The sequence below is a fragment of the Anser cygnoides genome, chromosome 16 (assembly GCF_040182565.1).
Source record: "Anser cygnoides isolate HZ-2024a breed goose chromosome 16, Taihu_goose_T2T_genome, whole genome shotgun sequence".
In the NCBI taxonomy this organism is placed as follows: domain Eukaryota; kingdom Metazoa; phylum Chordata; class Aves; order Anseriformes; family Anatidae; genus Anser; species Anser cygnoides.
In genome coordinates this window covers 449,557-468,802 of record NC_089888.1, presented here as the reverse complement: position 1 = coordinate 468,802, position 19,246 = coordinate 449,557, and the positions used below count along the sequence as shown (strand labels likewise).

The following is a 19,246-nucleotide window of genomic DNA, read 5'->3' as shown; positions in this document are numbered from 1 at the left end:
CCCCGGTGCTGGGCCAGCAGCCCCGTTCACAGCCCAGCTCTGCCATCCCTTGCACAGGGCTCAGGCAGTGCAGCTCCTGCTGAAGTTGGGTGGTTCCAGGCCTTTTTCCCCTCTGCAGATAATCAGTTTAATGCAAAAGCATAGAACTAAAACTCTGAGATTAGCTGTTATAATCACATGTAAATACTTCCAGACAATCCGCTCAGGGAGGGGCAGCGTTTGTAGTTTGGGACAGAGTTACACGGGATTTAGGCTGTTTACCACTCGATTAATTTCATGACTACAGCCCCAAGCCCACCCTGGTACCAGCTGCCCGGCTCACTTCCCAGGAGTCAAGGTCACTGCGGTGGGAAGAAGTGATAGCACAGGGCTGCTGCATGAGGCGGGACCTGCCCCCGGGCAGCGCCAAGGCTGGCGCCGCCTCCCACCCCGGCCAAGGCAGGCTCGGACCCCAAGGCAGCACAGACACCGGTTTCAATCCCTTTTTATTCATAAGCATATTCAAAGCTCGAGAACATCAGAATCGAACCCCTCCCGTAACCACCTACAAACCAACTCTGCAGCAGAGTCCATCCCTCTTCAGAAGAAAAATAGAACATATTCCACCCCTGCCTCTTCCTATTTCAGGTTCCTCCAGTCCAAAGCCCAACTGCCGCCTGCCTGCAGGCCGGAGGAGCCAAAGGAGGGAAGGCTGCCCTCGCGCCAGGACCGCGTGCCCAAGGCTGCTGAGGGGGAGCGCTGGGCTGAGGCTGAACACACCTCACGTCTCGCACCGTACCACCTAGCTGTGCTCGGCCCCATGGCTCTCCCGGGATCCTTGTGTCCAGGCAGACGCTGATGTGAGTTTGGCCCACACAGACATGATTCAGGGAAAGGGATTTCAGACCATCAAGTGCAACAGGCAAAGAGATCGGCTACACGGGAGCGCTGCCCCTGCTCGGCCTGTCCCGGTGCCTTGGCTGCGGCAGTCTCTGCTCAAGACAGCTCCCTGTGCCAGGGAGAATGCGCAGGACCCTGGCTGCGCACAGCAGCGTGGCTGCTCGCCCTCGCTGGCGTGCACTCAGGCACGTCCCTCGTAGCCCCAAAGCAATAAGGCAACTGCTGGCTGGAGAGGCTCCTGCCTGGTGCCGCTGTCCTGCTCAGCACGGATGTCCCTGAGCATCAGCCAGGCCTGTCCCCAACGTTAATCTGCCAGCGTGATGACGTCGTAGTGGATTCCCTGCTGCAGCTGCTGAATCTGCTCGGCTGTTGCCTCCGTGGTGAACACGCCCTGCGCCTGGGCCATGGCAGCATCAGCCACTGCTGCAGAGGAGAGGGGGTCAGCGGTTCCTCGCCCTGTGCCCGAGGGCAGGGCAGAGCGGAGCACTGCCCGGGGCCCCCTCGACGCTCACTCCCTGCCCTCCAGGGAATGGGCACGCACACAAGCCCTGCACCCAGCACAGCACCCTGCCTCCAGAGCATGAGAGCTGGTATCAGCAAAGGTCTCCCCTCAGAAACCAACACCAGCTGCTTCCCGGAATGACAGGGACACAGGCAGCAGCACGGCAGTCTAAGCCAGCCAACCCCATCCCTTCCATGGCATGGCGGCCCTGCCGGCTACAGCGAGAAAGCAGCCCCAGGCAGCCCCAGCTCCCCTGCAGGACTGGCACCCTGCGAACATGGGGAAGAGAGGAGGGCGAGAGCTAAGCCAGAGGTTGTCCCTGTGATCCTGGCCCTACCTGAGACTGCTGAATGTGCAGCTGCTTCCAGCTGAGCCTGGGTGACAAGCTGCTGCTCAGGTGAGACAGGCATGTACTGGATCTGCAGGGAGGAGAGAAGACAGAGGCGAGTCCGGGACTGCACAGGGTCCCTCCCGGAGTGCTGCCCTGGCCACAGCCGCTGCAGTGAACCACTAACCCACCCGCACCTTCTATTTCATATCCTGCCCTCTGCAGCTGCGTGCTCAGAGCCCATCTCACTGCAGCCCCACCAGCTCCAGCAGCCATGCCTTACCTGAGGTTCCTGGAGAAACTGGCTGCCTTGTTCATACTGTATGTGGGTGATCTGACCATCCTGTACCTGAAGATGAGAACTGCAGTAAGGCTGTGTTAGGGACAGCAGGCTTCCCCGCCTCCCAGGGTTGCGACTTGAACAGAGCAAGGCACAGGGGGAGGAGAAGGAGGCGGCCCAGCCTTGTGCATGGCTCCCTCACCAGCCTCATGCACCGTGCAAAGGGAGCAGCCAGCCTGACCCTTACCTGGATGTGATGTCCCTCTGGGACAACAACGTACTCGTGGGGAAGCAAGTGCTGTACACCATCCTGGGCAATGATGTATTGAACCTGCAAACAGAGGGATTCAGAACCAAAAAACAGGCCACCACTGCCCACTCCATGCATCGCAACAGGGCTGGTTCTTCTCTGGCTTCTGTGCTTTTTCCCACCCCACCTCTCCCCAGGTCTCTCTGCTGCTGCTGTCCCTGCTGCAGCTGCGTGGAAGGCCTCAGTTCCGTGTGCTCCTGGGACTCGTGCAGCCCCCCTCACCTGGTTGTCAGACGTCACTAAGTGCTGCACTGTCTGGCCGTCAGCGGTTGTGATCTCCTGGATATACGTCGCCTCCTCCTGTCAGGCAGTGAGAGCCCAGCGCTCAGTGCGGGCGGGCAGGACGGCAGCCCTCTGCCAGGAGGGAGCCAGCACGGCACACGGGGAGTGGCCGTGGGATGAGGCCGACTGGCACGACTCACCTGGCTCGTGATGCTCTGCTCCTGAGCGACGATGATGTGCTCCTGCCCCAGAGCCTGCTGCAGCCGCTCGGGAGCCAGCACCGCCTGGCCTGACTGCAGAGCCGCTGGGATGGGGAGAAAGCTGGTGGGACACTGCCGGGCTGCTGGCCCCTGCCAGTGCCCACCCCAAGGGCAGGACAGGCCCTCGGCTCTGCTCACTGAAGGCAGAAGCTAAATGAAACACTCCCAACACGAAGGAACCTAGAAGCCACCATGGGTAAAACCCAGACCTCTGCACCAGACTGTAAGCTTCACTTCCCGTTTCAGCTTTCACAGCACCGCTCGCTACCTGAACGTACCCATCCGTTAGGAACTGCGTGGAGCAAACCCCGGGCCCCTTGTTCGGCACCGAGTCGCAGCAGACAGTGCCTGTGCGGGACTGCTCCCAGCACTGAGCCCCTGCAGCTGACAAGAGCACCCTGACACTGCCCTTGCCTCTGCACCCACCGGGTCCTGCTGCCACTGGCAACCCTAACCTTCGGCAGGGATCTGTCCCGGACCAGTTCCAGCCCTGCAGAGCCCACAAGCTGGGTGAAGCACCACGTAGGGCTCTGGCCGCAGGAAACCTGCGGGTCACCCTGGTCAGGGCATGGACACTTCTTACTCTGCAGGGTGGCCAGCGTGTCCTCATCACTGTTCAGTATGATGGTCTGCTGGGCAGCAGCCGCAGGTGCCCCCGGCCTCTTCCCCTCTGAGCTGTGCAAACGCTGCATGTGGAACTTGAGGTGCCCGTTACGGTTGAACCTACAGGAGAAAGGAGAGGTGGAGTTTGTCATGGGCAGCACAGGACCTCTGCGCTCTCTGAAAAGAACCTGCCTACAGGTACCACAAACACGTCCAAGGAAATGGCCTGTCCCAGATCCTAAAGCTTTTCCATTGGCCCGCAAGTACCAAACCTCCCTGTGCAGAAGTTCCTTGGAGACTAAACCAGGACCATCCGCAGCAGGAACTGTTCTCAAAGGGCTGAGCCTCCTCGAACAGGATGTTACTCTTGGGGGTAAAGTCAGCGCAGCCATCTCTTTGCTAACATCCCACCCATCTCCTCTCAAACCTGAGAAGCTCTACTGGATCTCTAGAAGCAGCAACAGCCCAGCAGCATTCACTCACCTCTGCCCACAAATCTGACAGGCAAAGGGCTTCTCGTTGGTGTGTGTTAGCATGTGTCTGCGCAGGTCTTTCTTGTTCTTGGAGGCGAAGCTGCAGTGGGTGCACTTATGTGGCCGGAGGCTGGCATGCTGGACCATGTGGCTCTGGGGGCAGAAAGACAGGAGCACGGTCAGGAAGCCCCTGCTTCTCCACACCGCTTGTTCCCAGGGCTGCTCTACCCAGGGTACCTACCCGGACCTCCGGCCAGAGGGCTGCAGTGAACGGACAGTCGGGACACTTGAAGGTGCTGGGCCCAATGTGGGCTCTCTTGTGACTCTCCATTTCTGCTCTCCCTGTGAACATGGCTGTGCAAATCTTGCATGAAAACTTTTTGGCTGTGGAAATCTTGCACGAGAGCTTCTTGGCTGTAGAAACCTTGCACGAGAGCTTCTTGGCCATGCCTTGGAGCGCAGGCCACTTGACCTTTGGGGATGAGACTTCCTGCCCTTCAGAGGCTGGGGATAAAGCTGAGTCCTTCTGGAGCTGCCTGGTGACACACTGCACCAGGGGCCACTTGACGCTGGCTGGCTGTGCCTCCTGGCCCTCTGCTGGCAAGGGAAAGGCAGCATCTCCGCTGAGGGGCTACGAAAGAAACACCAGTCACACCTGCTCACACTGCTGCCCACCCTTTCATGGAGAGAAAGCCCACCCTCCTCACCTCCATGTGATGGAGCTGGCTCCCTGCGACACCGGGTGACATGATGTAGTGATTGTTATGGTCCTTCAGAGCCTCTGCCATCACAGCCTCGCTCACCACAACTGCACGGGATGTCTCTGCAGGGCTCTCCTCCTCACTGCTGGCAGAGGACACGGTCAGACCGGATCCGCCTCATCCCCCTCCCCCCCACTCGAGGTCTCCTCATTTGAGGTCAGAGGTGCCTCTGTCTCCCCGGTCCTCCCATAGAGCTGACCTGTACAGCGTGCCTGGAGCCTGGATCTCCTCACTAATGGGCGTGATGATGCTGTACTCTGTTGTGCCACCGAAGGGGATAGTGATCTGCTGCAGCTCTGAGCCACCCAGGGTCGCCTCCTCATAAGCCTCCTGCACCAATGTCTCCCCAGGCTCTGCCATGTGCAGCGTCACCAACTTCTGCTGCTGCTCAGAGGAATCCAGCTCTGCCCCGTCCTCCTGTGCCTGGGGTTCACAGCTGGTCTGTACCTCTCCTGAATCATCTGGCTTCACTACTGCCACCTGTGGGGGAGGACAGCAAGTCAGTCGGAGGAATACGAGGCTCTGCATGATGCTCCTCCGAAGGGCAGCAGAGCTGGGCACTGCAGGGACCGTGGTGCACTCTGCAGCAGGCACGGCCTCCCTCAGCCCTTCTCACCTGCAGCGAGCCTGTGGCCAGCTCTCGCTGAGTGCTCATGTTCAGCAGAAGATCCAGGGCAGTCTGCGTGGCAAGTTCTGCCGATCCAGCCACGCCTGGCAGGTCAGAAAAAGAGTCAGGGTCAGGCACGGCACCCACCCACCTTCTCCTCATCCCCATCCCTTCCCTGGGAGCTCACCTTGTTCGTAGATGATGGTGGCTCCCTCCAGGGAATCCTGTGAAAGGATGGGCGGCTCTGCTCCAGGCACAGCCTGGACCGCCTGGTAGGTGATGGGGCCAAGAGAGACCTGCGAGAGAGAGAGCAGAGCGCTGCAGCACGGCCGGGGCGGGCGAGCCCCAGGGAGGGAGCCAGGGCGCGGCAGCGGCACTCACCGGCGGACTGGCCTCAGGCTCAGCCGGGGCCTGCACCTGGCTGTGCTGCTGCTTCAGCTCCTCGATCTGCTGCAGGGTGAAGAAGGGGCGGCGGCGGCAGGGCGGCTCCTCAGGGTGCCTCTGAGCCCACTCCTCAAAGGAGTCGGCGTGGCGGCAGTGCACGTGGAGGCGCAGGTTCTTCTTGTGCTTGGTAGTGAAGTGACAGAACTCACAGGCAAACGGCTTCCCTCCTGTGGGAGGCAGGAGTCAGGCAGGGGTCCCCACAGGACAGCACGGAGAGCAGGCACGCTCCCGGCCACATGCTGGAGAAGCAGGGGTGGAGGAGGGCATGGGGCAGCAGGCAGCTTTCCTCACCCGTGTGCTTGACGGCCATGTGAGAGACCAGGAAGTCCTCCCGGAAGGTGGAGTACTTGCAGAAGCTGCACTTGTAGGGCTTGTCGTTCATGTGCGACAGCTGGTGGTTCAGCAGGACTTTTTTGTCCTCACAGACGTAGTCACAGAACTCACACTTGAACCTGCCAGGACAGCGCCGTCTGTCCCACGGGCAGCAGGGACCCCCCGCCCTCCCCGAGAGGGGGAGCCCGGGGCGCTGGCTCTACCAGGGCCTGCAGCAGGCTGGGGCCTGGCTCCTACCTGCGGTTAGCAATGGCCTGGATGTGCGTCAGCAGGTGCATCTTGAAGGTGTAGCGCTTCTTAAAGGATTTCCCGCACTGCGGTGGAAGAAAGCAAAGCAGCGTTCGCCTCCTGCCCAGCCCCACTCGCTGCCAGCCCCTCCCCAGGCCCCACGCTCTCACCTTGTCACACATGTGCGGCTTCTCCGTGCTGTGCGTCTTCATGTGCTGCGTGAGCCTCTTCTGCATGGGGTAGATGCGGTTGCATACGGGGCACGGGAAGGAGTTCAGCTTTGGGGGCTGGAGGGAGAGCACAAAGATGAGCTCATGGGGGCCGAGCGGGGGTCATCGATTTCCTTGCCCCTCTCCCCACCACAGGACCTGGGCTGCCTTTCCTCAGTTGATCCAGAAACACTGCCTTCAACTAGGCACCTAGAATTTGTGGAAGACCCAGACATGCCTCTTCCCACATAACAGTGCCAACGGGGAACTCAGACTCACCGGATCAGCTCTCTTTTTCCTGAAAAAGAAAGGAAGAAAATCCCCTCGTCAACCAAATCCCAAGTCTGAGCTCCCCTGCACCTTCCACGCCAAAAGTGCCCATTTAGGAAAGGGGCAGAGGTCAGGTGAAAGGGCAGCCACGGCTGCACCCCCAGGGCAGGAGGCAGGAATATTAGCGCCGTTCAGCCAGGCTGCCAGGTGCTCTTCAGGACTTCGCTTCACTTACCTGTCCCGACTGTGCACTGTGGAGTGTCGGATGACGTCCTTCTTGTACACACTGGTGTAACTGCACTCCTCACACTTGTAGGGCTTGCTGCCTACGTGGTTGAACATGTGCTCCTGCAAGGAGCAGAGAGGGTGCCGTGAGAGCCATGTCTATGAGCCGCCCTCTGCGGGCATGGGAACAGGACAGTGCTCACCTTGAGGGAGGACCAGCGTCGGGAGCGGTAGCTGCACTGAAGACACTTGAAGAGCTGTGGGTCATTGGCCTCGTGTGAGTTGACGTGGAAACGCAGGTCTTCGTGCGTGAGGAAACGCGAGCCACAGATTCGACACAGGTAGGGCCTCATTAAGGGCTTGGGTGACTTGTAGTAGTACCTGCAAACACAGAGCCGGGCTCAGAGCTGTGGTGGCAAACGAGGGCTGGACCGGCCCTGGGCACGGGCCAGAGGGCCCAGCACTGGCTCGGCACACACCCCTCACCTGCGCCCCATGTACTTGCGGTATTTCTTGCCCAGGAAGCGTCGGGAGGGCCGGCCTCGCCTCCTGGGGACGACGTCTGCCTCCTCGGGGCCAGTGTTGGAGGAAGGGTCCTTGTTCTCTGAGTCAGACTGGCTGATGCTGGGCTCTGCCAGGCTCTCGCTGGTCCCGTTCTCCAGGCCAGAGGAACTGGCTGCTTCCGAGTTCTGCAACTCACAGCTGGGTGTGCTTTGGGATGTCACTAAGGGCTCCACCTCCTCTCCTACTCAACAGGACACAGCAAAACTCTGTCATGCACCCTCTCCGTGGGCTCCCAGCAGCTTCCATACCACCCCCTGCTCTGACCCAGCAAGGGGCTGCTGCCTCCCACTCACCGTCAGGCACATCCTGGGACATGTCCTCCAGGCGAGGAAACTTGCGGGGTCTCCCCGGGCGTCGCCGCGGCCTCTCCTCGCTGGACGTGGGAACGGTGCGGCTGTACTTGGGCTGTCGCCCGCGGGGCTCATCCTCAGCCGGGTTATAGTCACTGTCCTCTGGAAGTAAGCGGCCCCAAACATCAGAGAGATGAGGGGAAAAGCTAAGCTACATAAGATACGGCGAGAACGAGTCCTACCTTCGGGGTCATCAATAGCACCAGCATCCATGATATCATCATCTTCTTCTTCCTCTGGGACCTCCTCCTCCGTAGCCTTTGGAGCAGAACCTCCCTTTCGTGGACGCCCTTTCTTCAAAGCCAGAGCTGAACCCACTGCCACAGAAAACACAAGGAGAACTCTCTACCTGATCGAGTAACAGCACAGGTCTTTGCACTCGTATTCCCCCTCTTAATTCTTTCCCCAAGATAATTTTTCCTCAGTCCTTAGCAGTGGCAGCACTACACACACCTGGCTGGAAGTGCCGCTCCTTCATGTGGTTGATCAGCGTTTTCTTGGAGACGCTCTTGTACTGACACATCTTGCACTTGAACTGCTGCACCACCACCACCTCCATCATCTCTTCCAGCGTCTCCATGTCTGGCTGGTCCAGCTCCTCACCACCGTCTGCCTCTCGGACCTGATCTGGCTGCATGCGCAGCTCCAGCGCTTCTGACGGCTCCGAGGGGCCCGGCTGGTCAAGGCACGTGGAGGTCGGACCATCGGCCACAGCTTCTATTGCCAAGCTGCTGGCCAGAGCAGAGGTGGCCATCTGGGAAACCATGGGGGCACCTGAAACATCAGAATCAGCTCAGCTGAGGAGCAGATCGCGAGCTCAGTAACAAGCTGCTAACAGTCAGCACATCCTTGGTGACTGGTATGGAGGCTGCATCCTCTCCAGGCTCCAACCCTACCCCGTGTCCTGCTGGGAGCACCTCCCCAGCAGCACATGCTTTCTCAAAAAATACCAAGTTTTTTTTTTCTCTCCATTACTGTGAACCCACTGCCAAAACAGGAGCAGGCTCAGAGGCAGAGAAGTCCGCCACTGGAATACCCCAGGTGCACCCTTACCATCGTCAGGCCCTTGCAGAATGAGGTACTGAGTAGTCTCTGCTCCACCATCTTCGGCACTGGTCACAGCTATGCAGCCTGGAGAGGGAAGGGAGAGGAAAGGACGGCAGCTACTGGCTGTGGGGACTGCAGAGCTGACAAGGCAGGTATCGCTCCCGAGTTCAGACAGGAGTGGGAACGGCGCAGGGAGGTCAGCCAGAGGCAATGCTGCCACCCAGCCGGGAGCAACTCAGAAACCTGCCAGCTGCTGAGGCGAGGCGAGGCACCCTCGCCGAATGAGGTGTACACGCATGCATGTTTCCCCTCACCTCCCAGGTGTGTTTTCCCAAGGTCTGGCACAGCAGCAGCTCTTTCCACCCTCCCAGCCCCATCGCCCCAGCCTGCCCGCACGCAGGGACAGGTGACAGACCTGCCGCCAGCGCGCGCAGCTGGGAGCACACACTCACTCTGGATGATGTCAGGCCCAATCGTGGACTCGATGATTTTGTCTATGGCAGAACCTAGGTCTGAGGAGGTGGACGCAGTGGAGTCCGACACAATCGTGGCTCCGTCAGTGATGACGCTGGAGTGGACCAGGACCTGCGGGGACTCTGACACCATGATGGACTGGCTCACAGTGGAGACGCTGGAGACCAAGGTGGACTGGGCAATGGAGGATGAATCTGGCAGGTAAATCCTGGGAATCACATCCGTGCTGGAGCTGCTCTCCGACACCTCTTCCTGGGCAACAACAAAAGCGAGGCCAGAAGAGATCAGCTGAGAGACCTCTGCCGGGTGGGGCCCTCGGGGCAGCCACCCCATCCCCACGCACCCACGGCCAGCACGTGTCGCTTCGCACGGCCGCGGGGGAGGTCTCGGGGCAGCTTCTCCGGCTCCTGCCGAGCCCCCCGAGCCCCAGGGCCGCCCTCGCTGCCGGGCACAGCTCCCCTCGGACAGCCGGGCGGGCCCCCAGGGCAGGCGGCACCGCAGCGCCCGGAGCCCCGCTTGCCTGCGGCGTGCCAGGAGCGCCCACGGAGCTCGGGGGTGGCAGAGCCGCCGCGCCCCCCCCCCTCCCCGGCCGCCCCCGGTGCCGGTGCCGGTGCGTACCAGGGACACGCCGCTGCTGTCGGAACTCTGCCCCACGCCGGAGTCGTCGGCCCGGGACAGGAGCCCGGGGGCGGCGGCGGCGTCGCTGCTGTCTGCGGACACGGCCTCCGAGGTGCCGACGCCGAGGCCGCTCTCGGAGGGCTCCTCCCGCGCCGCCTGCGGGGCCGCGTCGCTGCTGCTCTCCACCTCGTTCTCCTCCATGCCCGCCGCGCCTAGGCCCGCCCTGCCGGGGGGACGCCGCCGTCAGCCCCCAGCCCCGGGACCCCGCCGGCGGCCCGGCCCGTCGCGTCCCGGCGGGGCGCGGGGGGCCCGTGCGGGGCCGTGCCGGTGCCGGTGCCGGTCTCGCGCTGCCGCCCCCGCCGCGCCCCGCGGCCCCGCCGCCATCTTGCCGGGGTCCCCCCCGCCGCCTCCGCGCGCGCGCACACGGCGGGGCGGCCCCGGGGCGCCGGGCGCCAGGCCCCGGGCGGGGGGGGGGGGGGGAGGACCCGGCCCGGCCGGACCCGGCCCGGCCCGGCCCGCGCCCGCCGCCGCCGCCGCCCGCCCGCCCGCGCGCTCACCCGGCCCGAGCCGCCGCCGCCGCCCCGCCGCCCCCGCCGCGCCCGGCATCACGGCGGCCGCCATCCCCCGGCCTCGCGGCGCGCAGCGCTCCGCCCGCGCCGGGACTACTTACCGCGCCGCCGCCCCGCCCCGCCCCGCGCTCGCCGCCGCGGGGCCGCGCTCCTCGCCCCCGCCCCGGCCCCGGCCGCCGCCGCCTCCCGGCCCCGCGCGGCGCCGCCCGGCGGCCCGGGGTGGGGGGGGCGCGGCGGGCGCGGCGGGGACTACTTCGTGCGCGGAGGGAGCGCGGAGGCGGCGCCGTGGCGCGCGGTGCCGGGGCCGTGCGTGGTGGCGTCACGAAGCGGCGCCCGGGCCCTGAGCGGCGGCGTCGCGCCGGGTGGCGCCCGTCACGTGACGCGGGGCGGAAGCGGCGGCGCCGGGAGCGGGCCCGGCCCTGGGGCGGCGGCGGCGGGCACGGGCCCGGGGCGCTGCGATGGGGCCACGCGGGCCGGGCCGGGCCGAGGCGAGCCCGCTCGGCGAAGTCGGCCCCGCGGAGCCCCCCCGGGCCCTGGGCCCGTCCCGGTGCCGGTCCCCCCGCCCGCTCCCGTCCCGGTGCCGCCTCCGCCCCGTGCCTGCGCTGCCCTGGGGCCCCGGGGCGGTGTGGGCCTGGCGCGGCCGCCCCCGCGCCCTGCCGCCGTCCCCGGGTCCTTAACGGAGCCCGTGGGCAGCGCCCTGCTCGCAGGGACGCGTTCGCAGTGCTCTGCTGCTAGGGTCTGCCCTGTCTGCGTTTTGTTTTGCTTTTATTTTATTTCATTTTGTTTCATTTTATTTCATTTTACTTTATTTTATTTTATTTTTTCCCCGTGGCACAGCCCTGGTTCGTCAGTGCCACCCCGGCTCCCCTGTCCCCGCGGCAGGGCCGTGCTCGCCGGGCAGGGGGGCTCTGAGCCCGCCCCCCCCGGGGCCGTAGGCACCGAGTCGCCGCAGGGCTCCGTGCGCAGCGGGTGCAGGCGGTGAGCGCCTCGCTGCCAGGACGCCGACGGGAGGCTGGTGCTGGCGGCGTGCCAGCCGCAGCGGGACAGACGGTGTCTCGTCTGGCACGGAGTGCGCGGGAAGCCTGCCCTGCCAGCACCCCGATGGACGGGTGTGGGGCGCGTGCTGTGCCAGGTCGGCGCGCTGCCTGTGACGCTTCTGGCGCAGGACGAGGAGGGCCCCGGGGTCTGTCCTGTCCCTGAGCCCCTTGCTCCCGTCCGGCCGTGGGGCAGCGCGGGTCCCCGAGCGCGGCGCCGCCTGCCCGGGGTGCTGCGTGCTGGTAGGGGCAGCAGCGGAGCCGCCACTGTGCCATCAGCCTGGCGCGCCTCTACGTCTTCCGGCTCTTTTTCAAGCTAATTAAATACATCCTTGAAAGGTTTATGCCCTCATCTGTCACTGGGCGACAGCATCGCTGACATTCATCCCCAGGCTGGAGCGAGCGGTGAGATAAGGAGCTGGCTGCACAAGCGCCGCTGCGGCCGCGCTGCCTGGGAGCAGGGTGCCAGGTCCCTGCGTGCAGCCTGGGGCTGAGGTCGACACCGTGCCAGGAGCTGAGGGAGACCAAGAGGTGTTTGTTCTTTTTAATTCTCTGTAAAGCAGCCCTGCGTAGCGCTGCAGTTGCTGTGTGGGAAGTGGCCTCCAGCATGAGGAGCCGGGAGGACGCGAGGGGCTCCTGTGCCCGATGAGCTCTCCGTCGTTCCTGGCTCTCCGGGAGGAGCCCGGTGCCGTGTTTGTGCCTGCAGTTGTGGAGCAGCCCCCACGTCCCGTGGACACAGCTCCATGCTTCTGCCCAAAGGGGTGGGCTGCAGGGACCCCCGCAAAAGCGGCCTCCCGGGTGGGGAAAATGGGATGGATTTCTGTCCGACCAGCAGGCCTCCTCCCTGTCTGTCCTCAGCTCATTTTTGAGACAGGAGAGGGATTTTCCTGGTGGGGGATGGCTCCAGGGCAAGAAGAGAGTGGCAAAGCGGTCTGAGCCCTGGGAGCCTTCGGGGTTAGTGTGGACCCTCCTGCTGCAGGTTGCACTGACGGAAAGTGGCTTAAAGCTGCTCTGTTACCCTGCGAAGACGCCCGTGTCTGCTGTCTCGGGGAATTGTACCAGCGAGAACTCTGCTGAGATGGATGGTCTGGCTATTTTTAAAAACGCTGCATGCCCCCGAGGAAGGGTGAGCGGGGCGTTTCCAAACGAGGCACAGCTTAATTCCTGCGTGCTGCTCTGAAAGCACGGCTCCTCTCCTGTAACGCTCTGCCGCGGTGGCTCCCGTGCCTGAATTTGTTTGAGGGCTAAAGAAAATGCATCACAACAAAGAAGCTTCGAAAATCCAGAAGCAGCTGCTCACGTGTGCCCCATCCCCGGCTGGGGAGCGCCAGGTTAGGGGCCCTCTGGGAGCTGGCTGGGGTAACACGGACATGGGCCTGCAGCACGGGGCCACGTGGGTTAAGCGGGACGGGAGGCCGATTTCGCAGGCTGGCCGGTGAGCTGCCCGCAGCCTGCCCCGCGACGTGGGAGCTTCCCCAGCTCCGCGCCTGCCGGCTCGGACGAGGTGCCTGGGAGGAGCTGCCGCCAGGCCGCCGCCCGGGCAGGGAAGCGCCGTGCTGACCGAGCGAGCCCCGGCAGCGCTCTCACCAACACCCCTGGGCCGCGCTGCCGTGCCCGGTCCCCGAGCAGCGTTGGCTGTGCTGGCCAGCGCCGTGGCTTTGCAGCGCGACCACAATAGCTTTTGGTGACCGAACCGCTGGGGTCAGTGTCCCAGAATAGGAGGTGGCTTGTGCTGAGCGCTGCGCCCAGGGCAGCGCCTTCCCAGCCTCCGGCAACCCGAGCCTCCCGACTTCCACAGTCAGTGATTTTGTAGTCAGTGCTGTTCCTCTTGTGTTCCTTTCTTCCTTCTAAAGAAAACATTGCTAGCAATGTTTGTGTAGCTGTAGGGCATTAATCCACATCAACCGGGCTCGTATTTATATCCCACCTGCGGAGGGCAGTTGCATCAGCACATTTTGCAAAACGTTGAGCAAAACAGCCCTTGCAGCAGGAAATGGGTTTTTCTTCACGCCGGGTTGCTTCACCGCTCGGCTCCTTCCCAGCACCAGCAGCAGAGCGCACCTGGGGCTGCCCCGGGGACGGCTGCGCCTGGGGGGGGCGGGCAGGGCCGGCGTCCTCCTGGGCGCTGCGGCGCAGCCTCCCCCCGGCACGGTTCTGCCCCTGGCTCCGCGTTGCTCGGCCGCCCCAGGCTTGCTGGGGCCAGCGGGGCCGCGGCTGAGCGAGCCGTGCTCCTGGGCAGGGAGGAACCGCCGGTCCCGGGGCTGGGGGAGCTGACAGAAGCCCTGGCACGAGGCCGTGTCCTAGCGGGGTGCGCTCCGCGGGGCAGCTCGCTGTCCCCCGCCAGGCCAGGTGCTGCCCGCGGCTGCCCCGGGGCTGCGCGGGGCGCGAGGAGCTGCCGCACGGGGCGCAGCGTGGCTCTGCTGGCGTCCTCCCCACCGCTGCTCTGCTCGTGGCCGCGGTGCCCTCGCGGTGTGCTCTGCGCCCCGGGCCGCTGGTGCCGCTGCCTCGCGCAGCCCGGCGTGGCGGCGGTGCCGGCCCCGCACTGCCCCTCGGGTTTGCGTCCGAGCTGGGTCGGAGCTGCTGCTGCTGGTCCTGCAGGGCTTCGGCACCGCCGACGGCCCGTCTGGGTGTGCTGGGAGCTGCTGGGAGGCACAGGGCCGCACGCTGCAGCCCTGCCCGGCCGCTCCTCACGGGCCGGAGCTGCTGCTGCTGCTGGTTGTTTTCTTTCCCTTCTGGAGCGATCCTGTGGCTTCCTTCCCAGAACCTGAGACCTCGGAGCCACGGTCCAAGGCCGCCGGATCCCACCCTCTCCTCTGCTGCTGATTCATCACTGCTGGTTAGTTAAAAAAGGGGCAATCAGCAAATTACTGAAATATAAGTAAAATAAACAAGGTGGGCAGGAGACGTGTGCATGTTGCTGGGCCCTGGCGGTGCCTCGCTGCCCCCAGCTCTGCTCGGCCCGTCTGCGCGGGGCCTTGCAGCTCTCTGCCCGGACCTGGGCACCGGGCAGCCCGGTGCTGGGCCCCCCCCGCCGCTGCCCCGCTCCCAGCACGGCGGGGCCTCGTCCCGGGGCCGCGTCAGGTCGCGGTGCGGCGCGGGTCTGCTCGGTGCCCGCGGCTGGGGCTCTGCAGGGCGCCGCGGCCACCGGCCCCTCTGCCCCTGCGCCGCGGTGGCTGTCCTACCCCCACCCCCTCCGCGCTCCTGCCTGCCCGAGAGATTGTGAAAGGCTCCAAGGGTCTCGCGGGCAGCCCCCGGCTGCTCCCCAGCCGCAGGCCAGGCCGTTCGCCGTTCCCTGGGCTCCTGGGTGTTGTCCATATGCCTGTGCCGACAGCCGAGCTGGTCGGAGGTAATTTGGCAGCAGCCGTTGGAACAGTTGTCAAATGTTTTACTGAAATCCAAGCATGTTGCATCTACCACTTTTCCTTCTGTCTCTTGTAGTTTACAATTAAATACAGCCAGCTTTGCCCATATTTCACCTTCCATAAACCCCCGCTTCTTATCCCTGGAGCCGTTTTGTCGCTGCCAGGCAGCGCGCTCCTCCCGCTGCATCGTTCCTTTAACGCGCGGGATGTGGCAGGCAGGTTCCCCGTCATTGTCACAGTTGCTGCCCGTCCCTTTTTAGAAAGCAGCTGCTGTGCCCGTCTCACCGCCAGGAACAAAGCCTGCCACCCGCGCTGACGGACGGGGTGCAGACGGCTGGGGTGGTCCGGCTGGGTGCCGCCCCCCGGGGGGCCCCGCGCTGCAGCCCCCTCGCCCCGTCCCGCCGCAGGAGGAGCTGCTGGGGGGGCTCGGAGCAGTGCCAGCGCCCGCGGGCGTGCAGCTTCTGCCCGCTCAGGGGAGCAGCTCCCGGCCCTGCTGGGGCTCGCTCTGCCCGCAGCTCTCGGCTCCGGCGCCTCCGCGTTCCCCCGAGGCAGCTTTGGTCGGCCTGACCCAGCAGGTCACGGGGGTGGCAGCGAGGCTGCTGGCTGTCCCTGGGCGCCCCTTCCCGATGCCGCCACGGGTGACGAGATCTCTGCGCTGCCCTGCACAGCCTGCAGTGGCTCCTGCAGAATCTGCGCCCCCCTCACGCCAGCCCAAACTGCCCCCATGCTTTGCTCTTGGGACGGGCGGGGAGGTTTTGGTAAAATAAAAGTTTATCAAAGCCAATGGCAAAAGCTGAAGTGGAATGAGGTGCAAAAGATGGGAATTGTATTTACAGCAAAGCAGACAATGAAGTGAAGTTGTCCCTGAAGCTAGCAGGAACTGCACGGAGTTTGGAGCTCTTGAACCCTTTGCTGTGGCCCCAGGCCTGCCCGGAGCTGCCAGACTTCACTGCGGGTCCCTGACTCGGGCCCCCAGCAGATGGGACAGTCGGAGCTGTTTTCCCTCCGGCTCGAACACAAAGCCCATTTCCAAGGCCTCTGCTGGAGGCTGCCTCCTTTGTTCAGACCCTCCCTGGATTCCCCACCGCGGGCTCCCCAGCCGGCAGGCGCACGGCTGCCTCCGGCTGCCTCCACCCCCAGAGCTGGGGATCGCGGGGGTTCCCCGCACGACGACCGTGCCCCGCGGGGCGTGCGTGGCTCGGGGCTGGCTTTGGCAGGGGAGCGGGCAGCGAGCGCAGCAGCACGCCTGCCCGCGGGCTGGGCGCGAGGTTTTTGCTCCAGGACCCCTCGTGGGACCCCGACAGGGAGGGGGTTCCCAGGGCGGGCGGGCAGGCGAGGCGGGGGGATGTCCCAGCCGGGAGGCTGCACCCACGGGGCCGCCTGCAGCCCGGGTGGCAGCTCGGGGAATCCGTCGTGTGCAGCGGGATGGGTGCTGCCGAGCGGTGACGACACGGCCGTGTTGGTTTCAGTGCCCCCAGGGTGGCAGCGAGCCGCCGGCTGACACAGCCTGCGTCATCCCGGCACAGCGCGGCACCGGGAGCAGCAGCACCGGGAGCAGCCGCCCCACGCCCTGGGGAGGGAGCTCGGGGGGGGGGGGGGGGGCACAGCTCCAGCCCCTGCTCCTGCCCAGGCCAAAGGGCAAAGAATTCACCAGAGGCTGGTGCTGGGGTGGGAGCTCCCCGGGCGAGAGGAGGGATGGGTGGGAGGGGGCTCTGCTGTGTGCTGGGCAGGGGCACCGACGGAGCACCGGGGGTGTGCGGGCTGCAGACGCACCGTGCCCGGGGAGCCGGGGGGGGAGACGAGGCTGCCCCAGCACGGTTTGCAAGGAAGGGTCCTGGGCCCAGCTGGAGGATGTGCTCCAGCCTACGCGGGGCTGGCGTCGGACAGCAGATACGGGAAGTGTGTGCAGGAATGTTGTTTCTGTCTAGAGATGCTGAATGAAGGGCAGCGGGGCTTCCAGCTGCTGACGCAGAGCTGCTCCGTGCGCCCTCGGTCTCGCTCTCGCGCCAAGCACCCCGTGCCCGGCACGCCGCGCCGTACGGAGCGCTGCCACAGGCCGGGACGGTGCGGGCTGCGGTGCTCCCCCCGGCCCGGCGCTGTCACAAGATGCTGACTCCTCCTGTGCCAGTTCCCCTCACTGTCGCGCTGCTCTGCCGCGCTCCTGCCCCGCTGCCCACGTGCCAGCAGGGTGTCTGACGCCGCCGACACGCAGGACCTGGCCCTTGCTGCCCTGTCCCCGTCACTGCCCCTCCCGGGCCGTTTTCCCATGGCAGGGGTCTCCATGTGGTGCCCGCCTGCATTAGGGGGGTGTCCGTGAGTAAGGGCATGCGGAGGGGCTGCGGCTACCTCTTCCTTCCCCTTTTGATGGCAGCGGTGGTGACAGACAGCCTCGTGGCTCGGGCAGCCGGCTGGGACAGGGGACAGCTGCTAGGGATTTTCCGTGTTGTTCGTCCTTACGAGGGCTCTGGGCGTGGAGGGTGCCACTGGCACGACGTGGGCCGGGCACGTTTCCTGGATGCTCCTGGGGTCCCTTGGCAGACAAATCTTTTCCCACCGTGCTCACCACCACCTCCTCCTTGCCCATCAGCAGTGGTGGTGGCCCCAGCCTGCCCCGGCATCCCTCCGCGTGTGCCCGTGCAGACCCTGTGCCACGTGCCCCAGCTCCCTGAGCTGCCCCACACAGGCTCAGGGCTATCTGCAGGGCCGTGCATGGCCCTGTGGACTTCCCCTGCCCAGCTCCCGGGCTCCTGGTGCTCCAAGACACAGGGGTTTTCCTTCCCCTTCTCCCCACAGAGCCCCAGAGAGTCACCAGAAAATCCCCAGGAAGAAGCCGGGTATCGGGGCCGTGACTCAGTGGGAGCGGCCAGGACAGGGGCAGAGCTGCGGCCGCCCACCCCGCAGTCCCCAACTCAAGGATGCTCAGGGCGTCAGCTGTGCGCCCCGGGGCACCCCGCAGATCTCTGGGTCAGGCCGGGCTGCGCGGCGCCCAGAGCCCGGACCTGGGCTCCTTCTGCCATCGCCTGCTCCGTGTCCCCGCTCTGCCCCGAGCCGGCGCTGCCCTGCTCCGACAGCCACGGCATGGCTCAGCCTGCCGAGGGGCCGTGCCGGCGGTGCCGTGGCAGTGCGCCCGGGCTGGGGGAGCTGCGGCTCCTGCGTGCAGCAGAAACAAGGGACGGGAATAACCTGGGAAAGGCCCAGGGATCTGCCACGGCCCCAGGGGACCAGGCTAGGATCCCCGCAGCTGCACCAGGGCGTCCGTGTTGACGTGCCCTTGTCTGGTCTGTGCCAGGATGCCTCCCCCAGGCGGGGAGCTGGGTGCTGAGCCCCGGCAGCCCAGGAGAGGGGAGGGTGCGGAGCGGTGCCTGCCTGGCCGGGCAACGAGCAGGGGGAGCAGGACCCCACAAAGAGCACGGTGAGGGTCGGCGGGCCGGACCCTGCAGGGGGTCACCTGGCTGCAGGGCCCCTGTCTGCCTGTGTCGGGGGGGGGCTGCAGCAGGGGCGCCGTGGCCGACCGTGCGTCACGCCGGGCTGCGGCAGGGGGCTGCCCTGTGGAGCAACTTCCTCGCCCTGTCACTGGGCGTTGCTGTTGCAGGGCTGCAGGATGGAGTGAGGCAACCTGGCGGTTTCTCAGCACCACTTCCGCAGGATGGGGACGGCCGTTCCCCCCATGCCTGGTGCTCAGCTCTGCCCGGGAAGCCCCCAGTGCTGCCAAGGTTCCAGCAGCGCTGAGCACCCGCGGCTCGGCTGCACGCAGCTGGGTTGTAAATGGGGCTGCGGGACCCCTGGGCTGGGCAGCAGGTGCACGGGGCCCTCCGTCCCTGCACGGGTGATGCTCCTTGGGGTGAGCCCCCCCTTGGGCCCCGGGGCTGCTCTGCTGCAGGAGGGCAGCCGCCACTCTGCTCTCCCCATTCCCAGCCTTGCTGAGCTCCAGCATCACTCGCTGCCCTCTGGCCAGGCCAGGAGTGCTTTGTCCAGCTCCGCCAGGCTTGGTACAATGCAGAGGGGAGCGGGCAGCTGTTCGGCTGCATCCCAGGGGTGCTCAGGAGCGGGGATTGCAGGGCACAAGCAGGGAAGGGGCTGTCCTCCCACAGCCAGCTGAGGGCCCAGCAGGACAGCCCGGGGCTGTGAGATCCGGGGGGATCCCGTCTGTGCCCTGGGCAGTGTCGCCGGGCTGCACCGAGCCTCCCGTCTCCCCAGCTGACGCTGCGCCTTTGTCTCCGCTCTGCCATCTGTTTTCCTCTCACTCCTTGTCCCTGTTTGCTTTCCCCTTCCCCACTCCCGTTCCCACAAGCGT

At 65.2% G+C, this 19,246-nt stretch overlaps 1 protein-coding gene across 8 annotated transcripts; it reads right to left on the bottom strand.

The window, feature by feature from the left end:
- Window positions 1-468: 468 nt before the first annotated feature.
- On the bottom strand, window positions 469-10,644 carry ZNF335 (zinc finger protein 335). Of its 8 annotated transcripts, none has more exons than XM_066978471.1 (28): window positions 10,545-10,644; window positions 9,988-10,210; window positions 9,348-9,621; window positions 8,902-8,979; window positions 8,302-8,622; window positions 8,031-8,165; window positions 7,792-7,950; window positions 7,421-7,679; window positions 7,138-7,315; window positions 6,945-7,057; window positions 6,719-6,737; window positions 6,401-6,517; window positions 6,240-6,316; window positions 5,961-6,121; window positions 5,607-5,836; window positions 5,413-5,521; window positions 5,235-5,329; window positions 4,818-5,098; window positions 4,565-4,703; window positions 4,099-4,488; window positions 3,868-4,010; window positions 3,365-3,504; window positions 2,722-2,825; window positions 2,522-2,599; window positions 2,237-2,320; window positions 1,993-2,058; window positions 1,719-1,800; window positions 469-1,302 (listed from the first exon to the last, which is right to left on the bottom strand). In XM_066978471.1, the coding sequence occupies exons 2-28, from the start codon at window positions 10,186-10,188 to the stop codon at window positions 1,184-1,186; spliced, it is 4,152 nt and encodes a 1,383-aa protein (XP_066834572.1). In that variant the 5' UTR covers window positions 10,189-10,210; window positions 10,545-10,644; the 3' UTR covers window positions 469-1,183. The 8 variants fall into 8 exon arrangements, 6 of the variants coding, with proteins under 6 accessions (XP_066834572.1, XP_066834574.1, XP_066834573.1 ...); XM_066978473.1 differs by having other exon boundaries at window positions 469-1,299; XM_066978472.1 differs by having other exon boundaries at window positions 4,565-4,700.
- Between the last annotated feature and the right edge of the window lie 8,602 nt (window positions 10,645-19,246).